Source organism: Platichthys flesus, chromosome 1 (genome assembly GCF_949316205.1).
Source record: "Platichthys flesus chromosome 1, fPlaFle2.1, whole genome shotgun sequence".
NCBI classification, from domain to species: domain Eukaryota; kingdom Metazoa; phylum Chordata; class Actinopteri; order Pleuronectiformes; family Pleuronectidae; genus Platichthys; species Platichthys flesus.
Window position 1 is genome coordinate 4,926,658 of NC_084945.1, and position 20,943 is coordinate 4,947,600.

Genomic DNA, 20,943 nt, shown 5'->3' on the forward strand with positions numbered 1-20,943 from the left:
CCGACGTTTGTGTTAGAGGGTAATTAAAAAAAAAAAAATGATATAAGTTGTAAATGATGCAGGTAGACTGTGCCTTCACCGGACATGTCCCAGTAAGGGAGCCGTTAAAGACTTTGTCTTTAACGGCTCCCTTACTTTTCAGCCTTTTTACTGGGTCCACCCCATGATACCTTTTTTCGTTTTATGAGATGTTGTATCAGGGAATATAAAAGAAGAGTACTTCAAATTGCCATGTATTGTTGTACATTAATATATTGTGATGAGAAGAATTCTTATCGGATATATTATATTGGATTAAATTGACCCGACGTAAGTGATGGTTTAAACAATTTGACGTTAGTGTTCTAGGGTTAATAAACACGACCTACCTGCATATTTGTGTTTAAAGGATCAGTGCTCGTTTCAGTCTACATACAATTTCTTCCAGACTCAGATATGAGGTTACAATGGCGTTTGTGCCAAAGACATTTTCTTAAGGTGTTCTTGAGATATTGTTCTCCAAGAAACGGAATGGACAGATAACCTGAAAACAACATGTCACTGACTGTCGCTGACGAGGAGGAATAAAAACATCAAAAACAAACAATTCATTCTCAATTCAAAGCAGTTTTTCCTTCTCACTGGAGGAACAAGTGGTTTTAACTGGAACTTACCGCCGTCCACCACGTTCCCGGGTTATCCAGGCCACAGTTGTCGCTGTACTCCAGGCAGCAGGAGTCGGGCACCCGGCTGGTGTTGTACACCTCGAACCAGTCGGTGTGGTTGGTGACTCCGCAGCAACGAAACTGTGCCGGAGAGAAACAGGAGCGAAGAGAGCGTGGCCTTTTATTTATCATGAAATCCTATTGCATGGAAACGATTTACTGGCAAGAGTAATTCACATGTGCTGAACGCGGAAAACACTTCATCTCCCCGGTATTGAGCTACGACCCCTTTCTGTACAATTCTCATCTCGTCTGTCTCGAAGCCCTAAAATCATTTTCCAACTCGCCTGCTTCTTTTTATCTAGATCCCCCCCCCCCCCCCCCCCCGTGAGTGGTATGGATTTCTCATAAGGGATCATGGCTCTCCCCACAGTTCAATTCATCAGTGTACTTCATGAAAAGATAAAGTGCCCCCGAGGTTTTTTGTTCATTCAGTTGACTCTAATTCCACACACAGGAACAATGGTGCCTCCGCTGCGCCACCACGCCGCTCCGTGCACAGACTCGGGAATCGGTTCATTTGGAAACCGGCCCCGGCCTCTTAAACAATGCATCAAATTAGGAATTTATCACAAACGGCAGCAGAATTCAAATTCAGACGGCATCCGAGGTAACGTATAGTTTTAAAGATGGAAAACAAGCGGGGGGGGGGGGCTGAATTCTGGAAAGGTCAACACATCAACCCTCGCTGCTTTTCCGAATTTGCATTTAGCCACTTTTGGATTTTACTACTTCCCCTCATGTATGTAGGACCCTCCTCTTTTCCACAAGTGGCCGTTCACACTGTGAAGGCTGAACTCCGCCCCGGGGACATCTGTTGTGTACATTATCTATTCAGTGACTCAGCGAGTTTGAAGGAGGCTCCGGAGGGAGGACAGTGACAGACTGAGAGCTGCCTTTTTAATGGTCTGCATTTCGGCCAGACTGGGACTTTATGGCGCCCCACACATTCACACCGAGGACTGATGTGACCTGGAGAGACGTGCACGTACATGCACGCTTGCACACAGACATTTTTTATTTATATCGGTGGCTCCCTCATTCAGATCCTCCTCTTTCCATCATTCAGTAATAAAGGAACAATTCACACACACAATCTGACACGCACACATTAGCATGTATTAGTTGCATAGCAATGCATTCCCCTGTCATCACTTCATGACTTTTTAGTCATGCTTACATGGGCACACGCACACACATTCACACACACGTACACACACAATCGTGCAGTACAGCCTTACATGCACACAGGCCAGAGCCGAGCATTCAGCATGCACCGCACATTAGCTAATGGAACACAAGTAGCAGCTGTAGCAGTGGTGACATGCGGCGGCTCCAGAGCCCTGAAGTCTCCACGCTATCATCCCCCGTGTCCCGGAGGCACCCCCCCCCCCCACCCCCCCACCCCCTCAAATCCCCACTTCCAAATCTTGGTTTCTCACATTGTGTTTTCTTTGCATTGGTGTTTATATATTTAAATAATACTCAGGAAAATGCACATCAAAGTGAGAGCTGGAAACAAAGATTACCTCGGAGAGTCTATGATGTTTGCATTAATCTGTCTGACAGCGTTTCACCACAGTGTTCAAACTGACGGAGCTCCGGGTGCTTGTTACTGTCGGCCGAGACGGGTTTTGTTGCCATTTTCTTTCAGATTTGTCAGTTTTTTGTTTTTTTTATCAGCCTGCTTATAAAAGCGTCCATCCCATTAACTATAAAACAAAAAGGATTCCAGCGTTTTATTCAAATTTTTACACAAATTGGAGAAATGTTAAAAACTGAAATGGCTCTTCAACGGTTGGCTACTCCCTCGTAATTTGATGTGACCGCTGCGGTGAGCGATGAATAATGCACTGGACACGTTGTGTATCTGCTGGTGACAAAGTATCCTGCATCACTCCACCTGCTAAATGGTCCTGATGTTAATATTGAATGGGCTGAGAGGTTGGTTTTTTTCAGCATCACCTCAGTTAAGTGTGACTGGGAAATGGACATTTCCCGAATTTATGTTTTGACATATCTTCCGAGTTTTAGATCAGCCCAAACAGCCGCTCCCCCCCCCCCGCTGTGATCTGGTGTCTCACATCTGTTTGTACGATCATCCAGGCGTTGGTCAGGCCCACGTTGCCCTCCGTGCCGAAGAGCTGGAGGCCTTTCTTCAGATCCCTCTGGGCGTAGTGATCAATCTGGGAAAACAAGCGAAACAGGATAATGAATTCCACTTGTGCGTGTGTGAGGTTGAGTGAGGTGCGATCGAGCAGCTTTTCCATTTTCATTAGAGGATCACAAATTCCATTTGATCTGAAGAAGACAAAAATAATCACATTTCTTCTGAGAAAGATGCAGAAAGTGAACCTTCTGATACAATATGTTTTATTATATTTGGCTCATATTATACTGGAACATGTTTATGTGCTCTAAGGATGAACCACTGTTTCATATGCTATACGCTGGTCCATCAATCCATCAGACTTTATTTATATAGCTCCTTTCAAACAAATCATTCGCTTTCAAAGTGTAAAAGATAACAAAGTAAATGAGAATAAAATAACACAGTTAGAGAAGATGAGAACAAACTCAAATACAACTTTTTAAATTTGTTTTTGTAGGTTCAAGAATTCCGGATTCGTCTCAGCAGTCAAGACAATAAACCTCAAAATATAACTCAATAAATATAATAACCCAAATTAAGGATAATCAGAGAGACTTCAATATATATATGTGTGCAGAAACTAATATAACTTAATGAAATCTTGCAGCTTGGGGATATTTTATTGCCGTTTGTTCATTATATTGATTGCACATTTTAGGATCCCGTACTGTGTATGTTTTTATTTACTTGTTTACTGCATTTATTTGATTTTCACGGTCAGAGGACAAACCACAGGAGCAGCACACAACACCGTAAACCTTTTATCGCTCGGTAGAAGCTGAGACCTCACCGCACGCTGAGAGACTCCAGTCTGTGCCGCGGCTTCTGCTCGGCTCATATTTCCTCAAGCGTCGTCCCATTAAGGCATTAGGACTAATAAATAGAGGTCAACAGTGGGAACGCTCCACTCGGCTGAACTACAAGTGACTGAAACGGCTTTCTACCGAACCGACACGCTGCACGCCGGCGGGTGGCGTTCTGTAAACAGGCCAGATGCAGATCCATGTGGGTTTAGTGTGGAAGCTCTGGTTCAGCAGTGGGAATCTAAACAAACAAGATAAAAGCATTTAACAAACCCAGCTTTTTTTTCCCCGGTAAGCTTTGAGTCGGTGAGCGTGGGGACAGTCACGAAGATAAACACACCGCAGCCTCGGCTGTTAATGAATCTAACAATGATAAGGACGTGATGGCAGAGCAGCAAATGGACTCCGGACACTCACTCTGGTTCTGGTCTCTCTGTCTTACCTTAACATCACAACTCAAACGCACCTAAGCTTTATTTAACCCTTAAGGCAAGACATCCTTTTCAAGGACCAGTCAAAACGTCCTCACAGTTTCACGATATCTTCAAAACATCCAAGTGCCCATAGCATCCGAATGTCCTCACACTGAAATGACCTCACAGTAGCAAAGAAGTCCTCACAGGGTCAAAATGTCTTCACAGCATCACAATGACCTCACAGCGCCAAAAATGTCTCAGTGTCAAAATGCTGTCCTAGCATCAAAATGTCCCCGAACCACAATTGTCCCTCACAAACTATAGAAAATCAAGTTAACACACATGATGTCTTTAAAACAGCCATATTGTTTTCACAACAATGGTAAGGAACCAACATTTCCCCACAGAACTAAAGAGTAAACACACAAACACACACACTGCTTACAGTCGTGTATCGATGACTTCAGAGGACATTACATTGACTCACTCACGTCCTGACTCACTTCATATTAACCTCAGCTTAACCTGTGGACATGTCTTCACCTCTAAAACACAATGATTCACATCATGAGAACGTGCTTTGTGTCCTCACGATGTCCCTGTGTAAACAGCGTCAGGTCCTCAGACACGACTCTTGTGTGTGGAGATCAGTTGCATGCCCAGGGAGAGCAGTCGTCCTTGTTTACACGTTGAGATGGTCAATCTCATCAGACGTCCATCGCATTGATCTGCACTGACCTTGCTCTCTCCTCCTCCGCTGCAGCTCTCCAGCCTGTGAGCTGCTGCCGGCAGCAGAACCAACCTCCCACTTCATGAACACAAACAACCAGTGCAGTCTTCATTTGCCTAAAAACAATATATGTTTTTGACTGGATGTTAAATGTGTAAAGAGGAATGAACGCCTGTAACCTGACACAACCTTCTGACAAATCTTTGCGCAGTGAAATCTGACATTTCCACGGAGCAAATGTGGTTTTAACTCGGCGGTAAAACGGATGATTAATCAAGTCCTCTACTTCACCCAGATCCAAGCACATGCCCTTCACACACCAGAGTGCATTAACACACACACACACACACACACACACACACACACACACACACACACACACACACACACACACACACACACACACACACACACAAACCACTTGCCTGGGCTGCTGATCTTTACTTCACATATTTAATGTGGAATCATTGTGGATATTCTGGAAACAGACGCAGCAGCAGAGTTGAAGAAGAGTCTACATTACCCCCCCCCCCCCCACTTCAATGCAGGATTTCACTACTTAAAAAACTTTGCAAATGTTTTATGAGAGGAGAGTGCATCTGGCACTTAGCTGGGACTAAATGGTCCTAACGACATACAAAGTACATTTTAGAAAGAAATGGTGGATATATATATATATATATATATATTTTATTTAAGACTTAAGTTAAACAGCAGGTAAAACTAGTTATTTTAAATTTAAAACATGTTGCTTTAATAACTAATCTCAAAAGATGTGATTTACACAAAAATCTACCAACCCTGATTCCAGAGCAAAACGGTTTGACTTACAGCAAAACACAATTTAAAGGAACCAGACCAGATGAAATATAAATATTCTCTATAAATATTGCAAATCAACTCATTATGCATCAAGTTGATATTAAGTATTTATTTCTTACAACATATGTTGATGTGCAGGGATCCACAGCACACGTGATCAAAATCAAGGTCTGATTTTAATTTGCAGATTTAGTTCAAAAGGATTTCAGTCCCTTTTAATTCACATTCATGTCTCCCTGACCTCAACCCTATGGATTTTCTAACATTAAAATACATAGATACGAGACTGTGGATGAAAACCAGGGTGTAACACACTGATAGATATAGTGGAGCTACTCTATTGGAGACATGTATCTCAACCTTGGCTCACGTCACCAAACCATCGTTGTTTCTTCTCTATCTGGCTCCAAGAAAGTCAAAGTGCCCTCGTGCAGAGATGTTACATCTTCCTCCAGCTCCCCACCTCAACCCTCGGGTCCTATGAATATTGCAAGAGAAGGGGACGTAGCTTTATATCACAAATGCAGTGGGTTTGCACTGGTTGCCTGTAACACAAGGGATTGACTCTAATGTTCTCCTCCTGACATACAAGGCTCTGATTGGACCGAGTTACAGAGCTGACTCTCCAGTTCCGTCCCCACTGAGATCATCGGCTGTAAGTCTGTTGGAGTTTCCCAACAACGTCCCAAAGAACATCAGAGACGCAGCTTTTATAAATTACACTCGATGTCAGAGAAGCCAGTTCAGAGAATGTATTTAAAAGAAAAAAATATCTGCAATCTGACACTGTTCACTGTCTTGCATTTCACTTTTTACTTCACTTTTTATATCTTTTAACTATTATATATATTTTATTTAGATATGTTTATGTCTAAATAAATGTTACTTTGTATAAATATTAGAAAAAGGGATTAAATAAGAAGTAAATAGTGAGGAGATATATACTGTTTATTTTTATTGCTTTTCTTATGTGTGTTGTATTTATTGTGCTGGTATGTTTCTGATTCTGATTCTGAATATGTTGATATTCTCTATATCTGTATGTAAAACACTCTGAGCTGCATTTCTTCATCTGACTTTACTCTGATGTCAACCTGGATTAAATGAAAAGTTTCACCAGAGCTGATTTTATATGATTTGAAGCATCTGCTCTACTACAGCTAGCTTCACACAATGAATAGTAATCGCAGATTTATAATTTAAACAGATGCCCCATTCTCCCACAATCCATGATGGAGGGAGATCCTCTGAAGTAAAAAAGGCTCCAGAAAGATGATTTAATCATAGTGCACCGTGGAGTCTACATGTGTATATAGTTCAGACTCTATTTAAAGATTTATCAAATGTCAATAACGTGCCTGCAGGCTTACATATTACCATGAAGCAGTTTTGCCATCCTAATATCTGCAGGGTAAAAAGTGCCATAACCCCCCCCAGCAGAATAAAAATAGACGTTCAGCTTATATCAGGTTCAACACTCTGAGATATCACTGAAACAAAGAGGATCATAATGTAGACGGCAAACAATGAAGAAGAAAACAAACACATGCCGACACAAAGCGGAATCCATCTCCAGTTGTTGCTTTTGACTTGTTCTTATAAATGTTTGTTTTAAAAAGAAGAAGACATTCAATGCAGCAGAACCTCTGTGGCAGCTTCATATTTTCACTCGGAGCAACAACACGGTGGAAATCTGCTCAATAAAAGTGCCAGGCACAGTTTGTGGGGGGTGCTGTGACTGTAAATCAACTCATATCCTTGCTGTGACTTTTTTTTTCTTTCTCTCGCCCCCCCCCCCAAAAGAATTACAATCTTCTGGTGAAAGAAAAAGAAAGGGGGGGAAGCGTTCTGTCGGTTTCAGATGGACGGCGTACTTGACTCACGATTGTTCCCAGTTGTGTTCCGCCTGGTTGTCGATTGTTTACGGTGCCTAACACACGATTATGAACCTCCGAGGTCGATATCTGCCCCGTGGCCTCAAGGAAACAAACTTTTTATTCTTGTAAAATGGCGTCGCACTGACTTCACATCTCTCCTCTCCGGTCATTTGTCTTTCAGCCTTTATTGAGAGCTGTTATTTTTTTTTTATTCCTCTGTCTCTTGTGAGGCCGTCGTAACTCGTGTTTTGTACCCGACCACCACCTGGCAACTCTGCTGCCATAAATGAAAGCAGCGCGTGATCAATCATTCATAAAAAAGAAAAAAAAAGAAATGATGCCTCTGAATATAATCAAGCCACTGATTACGTTTCCTCCACAACACAACGGCGGAAACAGTTTATTACCACATGAATTAATTGCTAAAAGATGAGGTTGCAAGAAAAAGCGGCAGCAGAAAGGGACACTTCCCCATAACTCTGCAAGCCTCCGCAACATTTACATGAAAAGACAAATCACCCAGGATGTAATATCTTGTGATAATAAAGATGAGCTGAGTTGCTTCATAAACAGGACCGCTGCATCACGAGTCGTGGCAGCAGGCAACGTGCCAGCCGGCTCCAGACTGATGTAAGAATCCGGCAAGGAGAAGCCCCCGTGTCCCATTTGGGTGGACGAGGATAAAGTCTTCTGAAGTCGTGCAGATAAGAAGAGGAGAAACAGAAAGGGAAAAATACTTTTTTATTTCAGATCTAAGTAGGTCATTAGCAATGCCTGACTCCTGTGGAAGAGTGCGGCGAGCAGCCTGAGCTGTACGACACAGCCGCACTCCGAGCTCGGTATTGATGTTGTCCTCTGGACTTCAGTCGCCCTTTAACTACAACGGGCGAGTCGGAGATGGGCCATCAATTATTTATATGGCAGGGATACGACGGGGGGGGGGGGAGAAAGAAAGACGGGATGGAAGGAGTGAGAGATGGAGGTGAGGATGAGAGTCGGCGTGGGGAAAAACCTACAGGGGGGGGGGGGAGAGGGTGAGGGTGAGCCGTAAAGCGATGAAGGGCAGAATATGTAAAATCAAATTCACTGAGGGGCAGATTAAGTTATACGACCACTGGACTCCAGATAATAGTGACGGCACTGCAGTGGGTGGGGGGGGGGGGGGGGGGGGGCAAGGTGGAGCCTTCCATCTGTGACAGCTAACGAGAAAAGGACAGTACGACTGAAAAGGAGAAGAGAAGAAAGGGATTTTATAGGAGACGTTGCAATGCCTCAATTAGCCCAACTCCCACCGAACAGAGGAGATGCTTTACCTGTGTCAGAGCTGTGGGAGGAGGAGGAGTGAGTCAGTGATACAGCGATGGAGATGAAGGCGCTCAGCAGGAGAGGAAACACGCCGAGTCATATTCCCGCTGGATTTCCAGGGAATACATCATTTCACTACAGGACGTCAAGCTGCATAAAACATGATCTCCTGCGATGACATTACCTGATTCTGACAAAAAGCTGAACTGCATCATCATTGCTTCGTGGGTTCAATTGCTGGAGGAGACGCTGGGAGTCGGTGCTGAGAGAATGGTGTTGTGTTAAAGGTGGTTCAGCAATATGTAAGACTTTTGTGTTTGTATGAACGACGAACACTTTACAGGACAAATGGCAAAACTTGAAAACGAACTTGAAGGCCAACGTTGTCAATATCACAAAAAAAACTAAAGATTCCTTAAATCAAGGTTGAATGAGCTGTTTGAGTTTTAAAATCCCGATTCAGTCTCTTCTGATATGGGCCATCCAGTCGTCTCAGTTCAACCTGAATCTCCTGCAGCCGTCCTCGCCCGTTTGGCTCTTCTCGTCGAGGGTTCGACTCCCTGGCAGTTCGGTCATTTCCTCCTTCCTCTCAGGGAGCTCACGTCCCGCTCCCTGGACTGTGACCCGGTGTGGTCCACAGAGAAGGGTTTTCAAGGGCACTCATTTTGACTGCAGACGTTTTATTCTCTTGTCTGAGTTACTCGCGCTTCAACCCCCCCCCCCCCCCCCCCCCCCCCACCCCCCGGCTCGGGATATGAGCGTAAATCTTCCCAAAGAGTTGCAGTGCATTTGGACAAGGAGTGATGGGGGGGGGGAAACCTTTCTGAAGAAGCCGAGTACGTGATCTTTTCTACTCTCAGGACAAATCGGCGACTACTTTTTTTATTTATTTTTTTTAAGTTGGACAACTCCTCTCTAAAGCAAGAAACTCCATAACTCTTTAGATTAGTAAAGTGGGAAGTGAAACCTGCCGGTGCTCCTCAGATAATGAATCGGGGGGGAAGGAGTCACAACTCAAGGCCTCTGTCTCCGACTTTGTTTTTCCAGGGGGCACCGTGATGACACACATAGTTAATTATTCAAATGTATGGTGTTCTCCTTTAAGTGGAGACTCTCAGTGCTCGGCCAAATCAATTACAATCCCAGCTCCTTTTTGTTCTCTGCTTCTAATCAGCTGCTGATTAACACTTGGCAAACCAGCAGACCCAATCAATGGCAGGAACAGAGGGGGAGTAGTGAACTGGCAGAATGGAGGTTAGAAGGGGGATACTTGAACAGCCCTAATCAAGGTAATAGTAAGCTGAAGGATTGTAGGCACCGTGTTGGACAATAGCCCAAGGTCAAGGGTCATTATCTAAGAGGCTCTCTGCCGCTTTACTCCCTCGTTTATTAAAACCTGAAGAGCAGCAGAGGGACCTTGTGTTTTCGTGGCTTGTTCTAAGCGGTGATGCTCTAAAAGGAAAAAAAGACCTGAAGTGATAATTCAAACTGAAAATGTGTTTTCCTGCAGCTGGTGCCTTCATTCGGTTTCATCACGTGAGATTCTGTTTTGTTTTTAAATCATTATCTTCACCAAGGAGATTTGAGGAAACTACTCAAAGATTTGTTGCCTTTTTCACGAGATTAAATTACAAATTTCACAATTACATTTACGTTTTCACAGACTTTCGAGAGATTAATCCATGATGTTTTTCAGTGATCTTCATTGTTTGTTTGTGTAGCTATAAAGCGTGATTGAAATTGACTGTTGGACCAAACTGAGTTTCATTCTAGTTCTTTTATCGCCTTCTATCTGCAGATGTGTGATTATAATGTGAAAGAGTGTTGGGGGGTTAACCCACGGACGAATGCAGATTATTTATTGAACTTTATATGAAGTTAAATGATGACTTATTTACTTTTGAATGCAGGCCAAAGTTTTGAATGAATGTTACAATCTTTAGTTTAAACATGAAAGTTACAAAGGATTCAGCAATTTTGAATTTAATCGTGTAAAAAAACAAAATTTCTATTCCACCCCGTTTCAAAAGTTGCAGCAGTTTCTCTCAGCTCTTTTTTCTCCCTCCTTATCTGTCTTGACTGGGTTGTGACTGACAGATGGTGAATCCCGTCATAATGACAAAAAACAATGCTTTCTTGGCTGAATTATTTATTGTGCAGAGAAAGAAGAAGAGGCAACCCACAGGCAGGGTTTAGGGGCTGAGGCTGCTGATATTCAATATTTTTATTATTGTGCAAAATAACACAAAAGAGGGAACAAAAACAAAAACAGAACTAAACAACATTTTTTCACTGGGTGGGATTCAATCCTTTCAAACCATTTGGGCACTGTAGTTGAATTTGAGTTAATCCCACTAATGCACCATTTGCCTCCAATAAATACTCACTTGTACAAGAAAATGTGTAGTAATCTGAAGTTTACTACAAAGAAGTATTCAAAAGTTTATGAGCAAGAAATGGTTTATTCATTTATTCATCGTTCCCAAACAGTAAAATATCAGAGTTCTGAATCGAATAATGGTCAGAATCTGCTTCATGCAAAACAGGTTAAATCAGGGATTTGTGGAATCATACCTGAGGGCGTGACCTTGCTGTTCTAAGCGGATGCCACAGCGAACTGAAATGCCGCCCCCCCCATCCCCCCCGACCTGCACAGCGGGATGTCTTATCTTATTTTAGCAATGAACTCCACAAGTTCTGCACTAATGGGAAACTGTGCACAGAAGCCCTTTGTAGTTGGTGTTTGCTTGTCAGCCTCTTACTCACTGGGATGGAGTTTCCCATTTCCAGCATAATTAAAAGTATTCAAAGAGAATTGTATTGTGTGGCTTATGGACTCAAGCAGGAGGGAATAAGCTGCTCAAATTTAGCCAAACTAATTTACATACGGTTAAATGGATTTAGACATATTTCTTTTCATCACGGCACATGGCGGCCAGATTTAAAGCTTTTTAATTTTTTCATCCAAACCAAATGATGAAATGTTGTGTCATGTTTTTACGATCATGATTCAAACTCTCAGGCTGTGAATATTATCGTCATGGCTTTTAGATAAATAAATACAAAATGTACACAGTGGAAGGAGACGTATGTTTTTACAGCCTTAAAGAGACAGGAGTGTTTCAGACAGAGGCTGACAAGAGGAGCTGCAGCAATGGACAGTTTGAGGAAAGTGATTTTTTTTAGTTATAACACAAATTCAAAGTATGAATATGAGCAGAATAAGTCTCATCACTCTTTTCCCCCCCCATCTCTCCTCTCGTCCACACCTTTCTCTGCTCATCAGTTCTGGTTCTCAAAGTTTCTTTCAGTTTAATGAAGGAGTTTTTTTATCCCCCGTCGCCAAAGTGCTGCTCATTGTGGGAACTGTTGTTTCTCCATAGATTTTAAGGTCTTGACCTTTTATTTAAAGTGCCTTGAGATAATTTCTATTATGATTTGGTACTATATAAATAAAATATAATTGAATTCCTGTAATGTTCTTCTAAAAAGATTCTGACACACGTGATCTGTGATTTAAATGTTTAAAATGACTTTGGTAAATAATCCCACTTCAATTTACAGCCTGTGATTGAATTTCTCTGTCTGACATAATGTTTCTATGTTTATTCACATGTGTTTAAAAGCAGTGTTGACAGTTTCCAGTCTGTTTGCACCTGCAGAGCCTCACCACCTCTATTCCTTCATTATACTGGTAACTTTGCCTGATTGCAATTTAAATTACTTTATAATTACCATCTTTGCAATTCATTCCCTTGTCACATGAGTGTAATTCAGGGCTCCACAGCAAATGTCTTTTCTGTTTACTCATCATCTCTATTTGCCGCTCATATTAACATTGCCCTGATGTGGGTGTATTTTAGCATTGTAATTAACTGAGGGTGTTTATCTAATTGCATTTCTCCAGTCTACACAAAATTAAATTTTCTCAGGCTTTAAATGTATTCAGACAGTATAGTGCTGCGTTTTGATATCTTGACGAGCTCAACTGTTTTGACGGCTGACGCAGGAACAGTAATGATGTGTAAAAAGTGGAGTTATCACGCCTGAAATGGGATTTCACCGGGATCTCATGAGTCAGTGACGCCTGTACTTCACTTCACCGCACAAGCAGGTTGCACTTCACCTGTATCTGAAGTCGTCTGTTCACAAGTGGATAGCTTCTTTTTTTTGTCTTTTTCCAAGCTTCCTCCAAATAATTTCACAATGTGCCACATTAAATGGATCAACAGAGGAACGGGGTCGAGAGGCGATGACAGTGATGTGAGAGTGAGACTGACAGCGGTCACACGGCTCTCAGGATTACTGAGAACCTTCAATCTAAAGGAGTTTAGGTTCAAACACGTGTAACAGGATGAGAGGGGGTGCTTCACGCTGCAGGAACAGGCCACTGGAGGTGTCTGTGTGTGTGTGTGGGGGGGGTCTTCATCAATTTCTATTCAGTCAATTTCTGTTGTAGCAAAAGATGCAAATATGAATCTAAATTGATCGTTTTTAACTGACATGGTTTCTCTGCTCACTTGTCAAAGCTCGTTCTCTGAGTTACTGTGAAGTTAAAGTTACACCAGTGACCACACACATTGATTCTTCCTCTGGCTTCCAGCCATGTGACCTTGGACAGGGAGATGGAGTTCATGGGATTTCTTGAGAGTGAGGAGATGTTATTTAAAAATGTGTTTCTTATAAATAATTATACTTTAAGTTACCATGCACCCTTTCCACAGATGATTTATGTGTGGAGTTAGAGATGTTGTGTGTATGAATTCATTATAATACACTAGTGCCGAGTGGAAATGGTTTAATTATGTGTTTCTTATGTGTAAAAGCTCTAAATCTTTTAGAAATGGTATCATTACAACAGAAGTCACGGCCTCTACATCTGTGTCGTAGATGCAGTAACGGCCCGTGACTCATCTTTAACTGCTCCGGTCCCCTCAGGGTTAGTGGATGAGATCCGTCCTGACCATAGCTCTTTGTGACTTCCTTTTTACGGCGGCATTACCTCACCTCGCACACAAGCAGACAGGAAATCACCTCTGCAGCTGCACCCCCCCCCCCCCCACACACCCCACCCCACCCCACCCGACAGGCGCCCTGGTCACCCGCAGCAGAGCAGGTGACTCCTGCTGCATTGACCTAATGACTAACATCCTGTAGAGGTGAGGGCTCGGATGATCCTGGTACGATGAGCTGCATGGAGGTACATAATGAAACCAGTGTGGCCAGTATGTTCATTCAGTGTGAAGTACAATGGTGTAGCAAGTAATATAAATGTCCCTTTTTTCCTGCCAGAATTTATTACAATATAGTGGCTGTAAAAAGACTGTCCTCCAATAAAACTAAATTTAAATCTGCTGCATCCTGATTTTTATCTGGATCTGCACCAATATGCAGACACTCGTAGATACAAATCCCCTCAATGAGCCTGATGTTTGTTATTGTGAACTACACAATGTTGTGAAAATGTCAAAAAGAAGACTGAAAAATCCTGGATCCGCCCTTCGTTCGCGTCCGTGACAAAATCTAATGAATTCTCTTTTGGCCCACGTCCCATCCTTCCACAAAGTTTTGTGGAAATCTGACAACTCAACCAAACGAACGATGAACAGGAGTGAGCACACCAGCTCCTTGGCAGAGGGATGATGTAAAACAATGTGTCACTACATTCTTATGGGAGACAGGTGGAAAACAACAGTGACTTTCTGTGTGTCTCGACTTTTTCTTTTCGTCAATTTAAAAAAATACCTCTTCGTTTTCCAAAACTTTGATTTTATTTGGCTTGAAATTTCAAAGATGCTTCAGAGAATGGCCGGAGCAATTTGGTTGTGTTCATGACTATAATTCAGTCTTCAAAGGAGGATATGCAATCATGCCAATATCCATCTTGTTTCCCAGACAGACTAATACAGGGTTTGAATACATGATGAGTTAGAAGATATACACACTGCTCCGGACCTTTTGGATCTTTCGGTTTATTCTGAAGCAAAATAACAGACGTGAAATTCAAACAGAATTTTCTGGTCAACAAACCATCTTATCGATCATCGTGGGGAAAGTCCAGGTCCGAGACAAAACAACAGCAAGGACAGATTCAAAGTTTACTTTCCTGAGCACTGTAGGAACTACATGAAAACGTTTGAGCGACAATCAAAGGTTCGTCTTTTTTAGACATTTTCTAGGAACGTTTAAGAAATCAACACAATAAAAAACATGTTGTTCATTTTCTCTAAGTCCATTGATTAATAACCGGAAACCCATGTTCCATTTTCTACGTAAAGGTCACAGCTCTCAACTATGAACTCTCACTCACTGCCATTCTCTTGCTCTCCTCCTCTTTTAAATGTTAACTCCACCTTTCACACACGTTCTCTGACTGGTTGTGAACAGACAGAAGTTGGTTTGTTAAACTGTGATTTTTAACTGTGACTTTTCTTGGGAGACAATTGTCCTGTGGAGCAGTTCAAGATGATCTGAGGACAGGAGTGTTTTTTCTTTAATTCCAGCCCATCACTGTCAAATTGGAACCTCTTGCTGGGCGACCTTTCTTGGGGATCTGTATTTGAACCCAGCGTTCCCAGCAGAGGCAGAAGTCTGCGGCGTATCACTGTCGGTGTCATAGACCGGTCACAGATACATCTGTTTGGCTGACGGGTCCTCAGCTGCTCACACAGCATGCGACAGTGAATCCGTTTGAATCTGAGTCGTATTTTAGAACCACATCTGGTTTCATTCTGCAGCAGTTTGATACAAGGAGCACGGGTTTTACACACGGGTTGAAATGTGGCGCCTCTTACACGTTAAACCTTTTACACCAGTGTACACATGCACACAGCTCTTCAATAATCTGGTTTGGGGATCATTTATACATCAGGCTCATATCAATACGGCTGCAGTACAGCTTTATATGCACCTCAGGGGCGACTTATCACGCTGCTTTATGGCGAGAATTGCCTGTCATTTCTATCACTTGTATTGATCTATGCCGTGTCAGCACTTTCGATTGGTTGCTCTCCCTCCGGCGCCTCGCTCCATTTTACTCCTCTGTGTGCTCAGAGCTTTTAAGATCCCTGCAGGCCGACTAAATGAGTCCGTCTCCCACCTCAAGTACCGTTATTACTTCAAATGTTTCTGCTATTAACAACATTACAACGCTGTTATCACCTCCTCAAGGTTGTTTTCAAACCCGGCCCTTTCTGTTTGTTGGTAGATCAGCATGGGAAGCACTATGTGGGTTAAGAGGGACGCCATCAAATGTTGTGGTGGATCTGGACGATTAAGGATTTTTGTCTTTCCGTTGTGAGATGGAGCATTTAATGGTGTATTCACTCATTTCCCCAATGATGCATGAAACTTAATTTAAAAAAGCCTGTTCACAAGGGGTTTATGTCTATAAGCATGAACAATTCAGTGCCGCTTGATTGAATCTCAGCAGGCTGCAGGGCCTTGGTGTTGGTATGAGAACGAGGTCGTCCTGTAACCAGAAGGTCGGTGTTTCGATCCCCGACTCCTCCGGGCCACTTGCCCGAGTGTCCAGAGCCTCAGATTTGCCCTTGACCACTGTGCTGACCGAGCATTAATGGTGTGTGAGAGAAAAGGCGATGCTGTTACAATCACTGCATGAATGTGTGCATGGATGGAGGAATGTTACTTGTAGTGTAAAGTGCATTGAGTGTTAAGACTAGAAAAAGAACCATATAAATAAAATCCATTCTCCATTAGCTATGTACTAAGTACTATTCTAGGTTTCACTCTAATCAGGAAGATTTTGAATCCTTAAATTAAAATCGACAAAATTACAATATTAGATTATAGAAGAATACACTATATTCATATTAAAGGTTAAAAAAATTTTTTTATGAACAATTATTTTCATTATCAATTTATTTCTTTAATAATCAAATGATTGAGCAGTCTGTAAAAATATCAAAGAGAACAATACCCATGATCGTTCCCTTTTTAATTCCCAAGGTCAAATATTTACTTATTTTTTTGCCTTTTTGATATAAACACAACTTCCATTATGAAATATTGACCAAAATCGATGAGGAATAATTTCCTCTTTAACCGCAAATCGATTGATGAGTTCATAATTTCAGTCTTCGATATATGATCGGTTCCTCGCTGCCTGAGGAGATAATAAAACCACAATGTACATCATAGGTCAACAGGGACCCTGCTACAGGTTTCTGCCGGGTCCCGACAGGATATTGATTTGGCCTCGACGCTGGCTGCACCATCCCCGCCGCTGCATCAATATACACACTTTATGAATATGATTCATATTTCTCCAACACCTCCTTCTGAAGTGAGGCTGTGCATTTCAAAGAATTAATGATTTCTGTCACTAATTTTGCCTAATTACCCTCAGGACTGTGTGGGTGTGAACAGACAGAGTTTGACTGACGTTTGCTTACAACCGCCGGGGAGAGAAGAGTCACACCTTTTGAATGTGCTGTAAATTATATCATTCTATTCTGCTGTTTTCATGTGTTACAGCTGTTTGGTCCTGCTCTTTGTCCCTGCTCCTCTTCTGTGGCTCCGTCCTGATGTTCAAATCAGTCTTCAATCAGGTCCTCTTAGACTATAGTTGCACTCTAGTCTGTATTCCATTTAGCTCTTTTTCTTGACATGACTTGAATGCATGGCGGCTCCATACTTGTTTCTCTACACTTGGTTCGTTCTGCTATGTTTGAAATAAAAGTCTGCAGGTGGATTTAGCATCACTGCACCACATCACTGGCATTTACCAATGTCTGCCCTGTCCAGTCTAACTTGCACTAAAACTTTCTTCTCGAGGATATTTGACGAGTCGTTCATGTGCACTTTACTGCCAGAACATATCAGTTTAAAAAATAAAAGCTTTTTTTTTATAACGTTTTTTTATAACTTGCACATTTTATCATTGTCATTGGAGTTGGTGACATCTCATAAGTCTTCACTTTACTCTGCCAAGAAAACCTGAGCAGAGGACTGAATAGACAGGACACGTGGAAACACCTGTGTGTGTCTGTGTGTGTCTGTGTGTGTGTGTGCGTGTGTCTGTGTGTGTGTGTGTGTGTGTGGTCAACCAGCCCGTTGCTGAGAGCGGTTTTTGCTGCAGTGCAGAGTCTCTGTAGCTTTTCATAAACCTGCTTGTCAACCCGGTGCAGTGTCACCTCAGGACAGCGTTGAGCTGCCACACTCATAACGTGTGTAGGGTGTGTTTAGACCGATCGCTCTGCAGCTTTAATAAAATAAAAGAGAAGTTCATCCTGAATGAGAAACGTTATTCAGCTTGAACGTGTGCGTGAGTGCAACACGCAGAGAAGTGAGGAGTGAGTGGAGGTAAACAGAGGAGCTGTGGATCCTGCAAGGCGTCAAGGCTGCAGACGGTTTGCATGGTGTCACACTCTTAATGGGATGGATTCCTGGTATCTTTCTCCTTCTAAGTAAAGTTGAAGTGCTTCTGTGTGCAGAGGACTGATGCAGAGATCATGGCGACACTTCAACGAGGTAAGTAATTTGCTGTTTGTGCTTAAACTGCATGTTGTGAAGTGATGTCCTGACTTTGTTCAGTCGGTTTCTGTGACCTTGGTCTTGGGCTATTTGCTTTGGGAATCAGAAGTTTGTACAGTGGTCGTTATTTAACATGCATTTACATATGGATGGTTACTAAAAGGATCTTTAATGCCATTTCACTTCAGCCAGTTTCGTCCAAAAGTGTCTGGAGTATTGGGTCCGGACGTTTTCCAGAGTTTGTAGAACAAACAACAGGAGACAGACGCGTTCACAACAAAAGGAAAATGTCCAAAAATGTGAAACTAAAAGCTCTTGAATCTCTTTGACATCTTGTTTTGCATTTTCTTTGTGTTTGGCAACTATTTTTTCACCCTGAGATATTTATATATTCATTTTGTTGGAGGAAACATCATCAACACGCCCACGCTGTGATTTCTCTGGACAATCTGCTGCTGTATTCTCACGTGGACACTGCTCTGTGGGGGACGGCAGGAAAAACTCTCTCCAGCAGCCGACTCAGACATTAAAGTTCTTAAACACAGCCTCTCCGTTAAAATGTCCCCAAACGCCTGAGAGCAGTTTTGTGTTGTTGTAGTAAGATATGTGTACTCTACATATTACGAGCGTGCTGGACTGAGTTTACCTCCACCGAGGAGGTTAGGTTTGTAATTTTCATAGATTTTTCCCATTTGTCAGCAGGATTATGCAATAACTAGTGAATTAATGTCTGAACTGAGAAAGAACTTATTACAGTTTGGCGGGGATCCAGACGCAGCAGCAGAGGCAGGAGTTTCTCTCACATGTTTTTGGAATAATAATTGTGTTAATTTCTCAGAGATAACTCCTGCATCTTGATGACAATCAGGCGTATTTAAGGGACCGTTTGTGTGATGTGATGCAGCCCGGTTGAGTTTAAGGGGCCTGTTGGGCCTTGGCGGAGTAAACAGTCGCCTCTTCACTGATATTGATGCAGTTATTTTTGAGAGCTTCCTGATTGAATTATAACAACCTCTGGTGACCAGTGGAGGAGGATGTTAAGATGAGTTAATCCTTTATTATCCCACAAGGGGGAAATGTGCATTTTTTACATTTGAAATCTAAATATAGATTGTCAAGAGGGTGCTGACTGAAGTACAACTATATATATATGTTATATACATGTATGTGTGTATGCAAATGAAGCAATCAAATCATACAGTTAAACCATAATTGTGAATACAAAGACAAACGTACATATTGCACGTGCAAGCGTGTAATTAGATACTTAACACACTTCAGAGGGCTGAGAGGCTCATTAGACTTCAATTAATTCAAAAATAACACAAAGCCAGTGTGGAAACCTTTGAACTAATCGAAGGATTACATTTTTGCCGCAGCTTTACTTCTACCAGTGCCACTAAAAATATTGCTAATAGCACAGATGATGCTCGGTGGTGCAGGTCGAATTGTTTGCAGTCCTCTAGTCTGTAAACAAACTCCGGAGCGATTCTCCCTTGGCTTGAGGTGATGATGAAGCCAAACAGACACAGCGGTAAGAGATGCTACACACATCAGTTTTCAATATCCGACCCTTTGGTGATGGTTTCAGGTGTGTGGAAGATGTGTGAGCTGTTGTGAAGTCGCCTCAAGCCGCGGCGTCGAGCTTCTATCAAGTGTAAAGCAGCTGTAATGAAACGCACCGCGGAGCGTGACCGTCCCTTGAGCCCGGGACGGAGAGCATCAACATGCACCGCTGCAGCGCTCCGGTTTACTCATGGCATCGGGAAGCTTTTGCACTTCGGGAGGATGGACGTCGGGTTGAACTCCAGCTGCAGGACTGCTGCTGGGGAGTCTCCATGGTGATGGAGGAGCTGGAAAGCAGCAGGGTCTGATAAACAGAATGAATCTCTCACAATTACTAATAATGTCTTTTCCCTTTTCTCAGTTAATTCTTTCATCACTTGGATGAGAGGTACATTTCTACCTGTACTCTCTCTGCTCTCTTGTGTTTGGTTCACTGCAGCACACTCACAGTGCATTAGGAGTATTCAAAGCCAGAGTGGGATTGAACCAATGTGCAGATACAGTTTCTGCAAAGGTGGTCTTAGCTGAAATAACAAACGATGGGAGACTGGTCCTTGTTTTGTTTCGGTTAGCAGCTGTTGTCCTGTGACAATAATGAAAGCAAATTCAAACAACTGAATTTAGATATGACATCTCTATCGAAATAAAAATAAATTGGAGAGGAAAACAGCTTAGTTGGCAAATTATGTGATTTCAAATTCCATCTTAGGTCATTCTGATCGTCACCTGCATTGTCTCATCATAACAACCATGACGACAATGTTTTCCAATGCTCAACCCGGAAGTTTGAGGAGCAGAATTGAGTTTCCACCAAAACACGCCCTCGACTAATGTTTCATCCTGTTTTTAGGTCCATGTCCCATCCACCAACATGGCAGAGACAGGGTTCATGACCTATACTGCAGCCAGCCACCAGGGGGCAACCCAGACAATTTGGCTTCTCTTCTGGAGAGTATTAATGTTGTCAATCTTCATAAACAGTCAGTTGAGGGTGTGCATTTGTATCCATTAAAATAATAATTTATAACCTCTGATTTATTCCTTTGCGTTTTTACATTTCGTGAGAATCTCCA

At 42.4% G+C, this 20,943-nt stretch overlaps 1 protein-coding gene across 2 annotated transcripts in view; it reads right to left on the bottom strand.

The window, feature by feature from the left end:
- tspan4a (tetraspanin 4a) overlaps positions 1-20,943 on the bottom strand; it is a 120,752-nt gene that overhangs the window by 11,482 nt on the left and 88,327 nt on the right. For both annotated transcript variants that reach the window (XM_062397830.1, XM_062397756.1), the window contains 2 exons: positions 2,789-2,890; positions 654-785 (listed from right to left, as the gene is read on the bottom strand). In XM_062397830.1, the coding sequence (XP_062253814.1) occupies positions 654-785; positions 2,789-2,890 (234 nt within the window). The remainder of the gene's footprint in view (positions 1-653; positions 786-2,788; positions 2,891-20,943) is intronic.